This window comes from Mesocricetus auratus, unplaced genomic scaffold (genome assembly GCF_017639785.1).
Source record: "Mesocricetus auratus isolate SY011 unplaced genomic scaffold, BCM_Maur_2.0 Super-Scaffold_100003, whole genome shotgun sequence".
Classification (NCBI taxonomy): Eukaryota; Metazoa; Chordata; class Mammalia; order Rodentia; family Cricetidae; genus Mesocricetus; species Mesocricetus auratus.
Window position 1 is genome coordinate 35,201,628 of NW_024429188.1, and position 6,900 is coordinate 35,208,527.

At 43.4% G+C, this 6,900-nt stretch overlaps 1 protein-coding gene across 1 annotated transcript; it reads right to left on the reverse strand.

Moving 5' to 3' along the window:
- Nucleotides 1–274: 274 nt before the first annotated feature.
- LOC121139829 (casein kinase I-like) lies at nucleotides 275–1,944 on the reverse strand. Its single transcript, XM_040743828.1, has one exon. The coding sequence runs from the start codon at nucleotides 1,927–1,929 to the stop codon at nucleotides 682–684; it is 1,248 nt and encodes a 415-aa protein (XP_040599762.1). The 5' UTR covers nucleotides 1,930–1,944; the 3' UTR covers nucleotides 275–681.
- Nucleotides 1,945–6,900: the final 4,956 nt, after the last annotated feature.

The window sequence follows — 6,900 nt, forward strand, 5'->3', positions numbered from 1 at the left end:
GGAGAAGCCATGGCAACACCATTAGAGCCCAAATATAAACAAGGAAATAAGGCCAGCATGTCTTAGGATTAAGGTCAACACCTTTTTTTTTATGAGACACGGTTTCACTGGATTGTTTTGGATGCTGTCTGTCCAGCCCGGCCTCAAACTCACAGATATCTGCCTGCCTCTGCCTCAGTCAACATCTTTTTTAAGACCGCAAAAACAGACAAGAAAGAAACAATAAAAAGACAGATTTCTTTATACAGATTTAATACAGTAATTTTTAGCAAAATGATACAAAACTGTCTTAACCAAGTAGAAGACTGGTACCTGAGGTGGAATCATCCGGGAGTGCAGGTCTGCCACCACCGGTGGGAGCTCAGAGGCTCGTCGTCACAGGGAGTCTGGTTCTCTCTATAATGGTCTCCCAGCCTCTGCTGTTAGTTCCAGCCCCATGATAACTGAGCTCACATGGGGTCACGGTGTAGCCCCTGGCGATCGCACCTCTTGGAGCCTGTCCATTTAGTTTGTGTTTTGATTCCCCATGAGCATCACTGGGTAAGTGGCCTGGAGTGCTCCTGGTGTTAACATTTCAGGTTCAGAAGGGGGGGGAGGGGAGGGCATGTCACTAGTAAAGCCATTGTTAACAGAGTAGATCAGCCATGCACTGTCTGCCCTTCACAGCAAAAAGGAGAGTTCTCATTGGTGTACGACAGACTGACGACCTCTGGAAGACCCCCGACCGGGAACCTGTGAGGCGGACCTGCGAGAGGTATCTTGTTGGCCCCTGAGATCAGATGAGGAGACATTGACTGGTGCCCCACGGTGCTGCCGCATGCTCACTTTCCGTTCTCGTTCCATGCCAGAGATGGGCCTAGGACAGGTGTTGGCCATGTGTGAGGTATGGATAAGCGCCGTTGGTCGAACCACTTCCTGAGTTCCCCGAAGACGGCAAGAAGCTGTAGAAGGGAGGCCACTGGTGGCTGGATTCTGCGAGTGTCTTAATCGCTCCTCTCTGTCCCGGCGTTCCTGCTCGGCATCATCTGCACCTCGGCTGGCACCAGATTTGAGCATGTTCCAGTCGAACACGTAGTCATAGGAGAAGCCCTGGCAATGGAATACATTTCTGAAGAGGTGTCTTAGGTAGGAGTAGTCAGGTTTGTCTTCAAAATGTAAGGAACGGCAGAAATTCAGGTATGTGGCAAATTCAGATGGATAGCCCCTGCACAGCACTTCAACGGGGGTGGACATCTTCTTCTCAGTGATCCTCTCATACCTCTGCCTCTTGGTGGCAGCCTTCAGCCCCTGCCAGGGGAGAGAGCCCAGGTTGAAGTACATCATCACGTACCCCAGGGATTCCAAATCATCCCTTCGAGACAATTCAATGCCAAGGTGCATGTTGATGGAGGCATAGCGCACCGTACCCGTGAGGTTCTTGTTCTCTCGATAAGGGATATGCTGGTGGGTGCGGGCATCTCGGTACTTCTTGGCCAGACCAAAGTCAATGATGTGGACCAGGTTGCCTTTCTTTCCCCGCCCCATGAGGAAGTTTTCTGGCTTCACATCTCGGTGGATATAATTCTTCGAATGAATGTACTCAATACGACTTATCATTTGGTCAGCAAGCAATAGGACAGTTTTGAGACTAAACTTCCTTGAACAGAAGTTGAAGAGGTCTTCTAGGCTCGGTCCTAGTAGCTCCATCACTATGGCATTGTAGTCTCCCTCAGACCCACCCCATCTGATGGTAGGTATGCCCACTGCTCCCTGCATCGTTTTGTAGATCTTACTCTCAATGTGGAGGTGAGGATGTTTGGCTTTAACACTTTCAAGCTTGATGGCAACTTCTTCTCCGGTAGCAATGTCCGTACCTAGATAGACTTCTCCGAAGGAGCCGCTGCCGATCTTGTAGCCCAGCAGGTACCTGTTCCCGACCCTCACCTCCATGGCAGCTGTGTGGCTCGCTGTTGCCTGCCCAGCTGCTTCCTGTGTTTGTGCTCCTGGAGGTGGACCTGCTGCTGGAGCCACTGAGTGTCAGATCTGGCTCCGCCCCCTTCACGGCCCTGCTTTCACCATTGGTTTCTGATTGCCCTGTTGCTCTGAGTGCCTCAATAAGGGGCCGATGTGAGAGTCCATTGCTTTCTGGTTGCCCATTCGCTCTCAGCGCCTCTATAAGGGGCCGATGGGACAGTCCGAGCTCTGCCACATCTGCTCTGGACCTGCTGGCCCCTCTCACCCTCTCCCAGCCATGGATGGGCTGGGATCTTTGGGGCCTAACACCCCCTTCCACTGCCTAAAGGAGGGCCGCCATTGTGCTGTGACGTCACTTCCCCTAGTAACACAAAGGGGCGGGCATTTAGCTGGATCTTAAGGTAGATCGCTCTCCAATTTTCTGAGAGACTGCCATACCGATTTGATAGTGATTGTACAAGTTTGTACTCCCACCAGCAGTTGAGGAGTGTTGTCTTTGCTCTGCCTCCTTGCCAGTATGGGCTGTCATTTGTGTAATTGATTTTAGCCATTTTAACAGGTGTATGAAGGAATCTCAAAGTAGTTTTGATTTGCATTTCCCTGATGGTTAAGGATGTTAAACATTTCTCTAGGTGGTTTTCAGTTATTTGCTATCCTTCTATTGATAATTCACTGTTTAGATCTGTATCCCATTTTAAAATTGGATTATTTGATATTTTGATGCCTAGTTTTTTGGGTTCTTTATATATTTTGTAGATCAACCCTCTGTCAGTTGTAGGGTTGGTGAAGGTCTCTGCCCATCTGTAGGCTGTTGCTTTGTCTTATTGACAGTGTTCTTTGCCTTACAGGAGCTTTTATGTTTCACAAGGTCCCATTTATTAATTGTTAATCTTAATGCCTATGTTGTTGGTGTTCTGTTCAAGAAGTTGTCTTCTGTCCCAATGTGCTCAAGGATATTCTACATTTTATCTTCTATCAGGTTCAGTGTATCTGGTTGTATGTTGAGATCTTTGAACCACTTGAGCTTGAGTTTTGTGCAAGGTTATAGAGATGAATCTATTTGCATGCTTCTACATACAGACATCCAGTTAGAACAGCACCATTTTTTGAAGATGCTTTTTTTGTATTTTGACTTTCTAGCTTGTTTGTAAAAATCAGGTGTTCATATGTATGTGAATTTATATCTGGGTCTTTAATTCTATTCCATTGATCAAAAAGCCTGTATTTATATCAATACCTTGTGGATTTCATTAGTATAACTCTGTAGTAGAGCGTGAAGTATGGGATAGTATTACATATTAAAACTTGAATTATATCACTTTTTTCCACCAGTTCTTCCAATGCCTCCAATCTCCATCTCTTCCTATGCTCCCATATTCTCAAGTTGATAGCCTGTAAATTTTGATCATCAATGCTACACATGTACATATATATGAATATGTATACACTCACATATAAATGTAACCTGCTGAGTCCATTTCTGTTGTTTGTGTACATATAGTTTCAAGGCTGATCCTTTTGTACTGAATTACCAGTGAGGGGAAACCTGGGAGAGAGTAATTCTCCCTTTCCCACAGTCATTAGTTGCCTGTAGTTCTTTATCTAGGAGTGGCATCCCATAAAATTACCCCCTCCCTTGTTAACATATCCAGTGATATTGTTATTGTTTTGGTCTTCCTGGTATACTGCCTCTTATATTCTTTTTGTTACCTGTCTGTGATGTTTTCTGAGCCAGAGATACAGGAGCTGCAATATGGATGTATCCATTGTGTCTGGCTAGCCTTGATTCATTGATCTATATTGTATTCAGATGTGTTTTTCTGTGATGTACACCATGTTATCTAAAAAGAAGCTTTTTTGATGAAGGGTGGTAGCTGCACTTATCTTTGAGTTTAGGGATAAGATATGGAATGTAATAAGGAATTATACTGGTCTAGCATAATGGCAGAGTATTTTCCTTTATAAATTCTGTGACTTCACTAACCCTCAAAAGTTAACTAGATTTTTAATCCAGGGCCAGTCATGATTTCATATTTCTATCCATAATTCTGTCCCAGAAAGATGAACAGTTCTAGCCCCCAAATATATAAGATAATATTATCTTATAAATATATACAGTGCTTCATATTTAAATAAATGATTTTTCATGTGATGGTATTACATTTTGAACTTCACATATAAAACAAATATTATGATTGCCATTTTACAGACCAGAATGCAAAACTCAGAAATGAAAATTGACCTGAGATCAATTGGCCTGAATGAACTTCAAATTAGTACTAGTTTGTCCTCTGTTTTTGTTTTCATATAATAAAAAATGGTATTGTTTATTAGTCAGTGCCCTCCATAGTGATAGAATTTACATAAGATATAATTAATTATATGAGATGATTTATTAAGATGATTTATATCAGATACTGAAAAGTTCTGTAACAGCAGTCTGTAGGCTGGAGAACTAAGAAAGTCAGGAGCTAGCTACTCAGTCCAAGAAGCTGCACAGCTCACAACCAAAAGCTTCTATGATGCAGCTCTAGTCAGGGGAAGACTTAAAACCTGCCAGTTTAGACATAGTACAAGTTTGCATTCAAGACCTGAAGTGTCTGGAGTCTAAAGGCAGCAGCATGGATGCAATTGTTCTGGTTCGGGGTGCGTGCACAACCTTCACTCTTCTGCTTTTTGCTCCATCCCGTCACCCAGCATATTGGACAGTAATACCCACAAACAGGGTGGTTCTTCCATACTTGGTCTTCTGAATGTTATGCCAATCCTTTTTGGGAACAGACTCACAGGCTTATCTTGAAAGTCCCTTTAGATTCACCCAGAGCAAGCCCAGATACTCACGATTCCTCTGGTACTCGTTCATGTCTGCTGAACGTAGACAAATAAGAAACAGAATGGGTCCAAAAGGGTTATGCTTTGAAACTGACTTTGAAAAATAGGCTGCCTAACCTCTGGGAACATATAGAGAAGGTAGGTGTGAAGCAACATGTGTATGGAAAAGTAGAACACAGAATTTGTTAGGAGACTTTGAACCCTACACTTGCCAAGAACTCAGGCTACCATAGAGTGCAAAATGTACCAGGGCAGAGGTAATATTGAAAATGCTTTGTCTACCAGGCTGGGACTGCTGATTTCCCTGGATGTTTTTGAAAAGAGAAAGAATAGTATCTGAGTTAAGCATTAAGCATGAAGTTATCTTTGAATATTCCTGTGGGCAAATTCACAGTGAAGTACTTTCTTTTTTTATTATTTATTTTTAAATTTAAATTTAAATTTAAATTAGAAACAAGGTTGCTTCACATGTCAATTCCTCCCTCTCCCTTTCCCTCCCCTCATCCCGTGCCCTCCCCCCAACCCCCCCCCAGTATCCCCTCATTTCCCCAGGGAGGGTGAGGCCCCCCATGGGGGTGTCCATAGTATGTCATTTCATACAAGGCTGGGCCTAGAACCTCCCCCAAGAGTTCAGGGTGAGAGTGCATCTCTCATTGTTGGATGGAAGTCCAAAGTCCATGTGTATACTCAGGATAAATACTGATCTACTGCCCAAGGCTTAATAGATTACCTAGGCCTCCTCACTGACACCCACATTCAGGGGGTCTTGATCAGTCCCATGCTGGATTCCCAGGCATCAGCCTGGGATTCAAGAGCTAACCCTTCTCAGGTCAGCTGTTTCTGGGGGTTAAACCAGCCCAGTCTTAATGCCTTTGGTCATCAGTCCTCCCTCTCTGTCATTAGATTTCTTGAGTTCAGCTCAGTGCTTAGGCGTGGGAGTCTGCCTCTTCTTCCATCAGCCACTGAATGAAGGTTCTGTTTCCCAGACTCTCTGGTCATGGGATTGTAGGCTGACACTCCCCAGATCTATGTCTAAAATCCTTATATGAGAGAGTACCTGCCATGTTTCTCTTTTTATGACTGCGTTACCTCACTCAGGATGGTTTCTTCTAGTGTCATCCATTTGCCTGCAAATCTCAGGATTCCATTGTTTTTTTTCTGCTGAATAGTACTCCATTGTGTAAATATACCACATTTTCTCTATCTACTCTTCAGTTGAGGGGCATCTAGGTTGCTTCCAAGTTCTGACTATTACAAATAATGCTGCTATGAACATAGTGGAACAGACATCCTTGTTGTATGAATGGGCATCTTTTGGATATATGCCTAAGAGTAGAGTTGCTGGGTCTTGTGGTAGGTTTATTCCCATTTTTCTGAGTAATCTCCATACTGATTTCCAAAGTGGCTGTACAAGTTGTCACTCCCACTAGCAGTGGAGGAGTGTTCCCCTTTCACCACAACCTTGCCAGCATAAATTGTCGTTGGTGTTTTTGATTTTAGCCATTCTGACAGGAGTGAGATGGTATCTCAGAGCTGTTTTGATTTGCATTTCCCGGATTCTGTGAGAGATGGGAAGTTCTTTCTACAGAATGAAAAGATATCATTTGGCCTTCTGGGAAATAGCAGCAAGGTGTATGTGGGGGAGGGAGGAGGCATAGGGGAGACTTGGTTTAACTAAAAAGAAATCACAAAATGCAGCTGCTACTAATAATTGAATAATTACTCTTTTGATTTGCATTGTTTTGGTGAGTCCCAGAATAGCAGTTTAGAGTGTTTAATTGGTTTTCTTCTACTCAATTTTATTAAGCTGTCCTGGGCTCTTGAGTCGGCAACCTTAGCATTTTTTTTAAAGCTGAGCTTGCTTTCTCTAGAAGGTTTTCCTCTAGTTTATTCAGCTTAAGTTCTCATATCTGATGCTGAATACTCAGCAGCTGCTGGGCATGCAGGAAAAGAAGACTAAAAAAAAGTATCAGTAATTGTATCTGAAGTTTTCTGTTTTGCCTCAGAATATGTACAGCTCAAAGAAAAACAGTATGAACAAGTTTCCCTCTGCTGCTGAACAAAATGCCCAATAATTAACTTGTGAATGCCTGAGGGTATCACGGTCTCCCACAG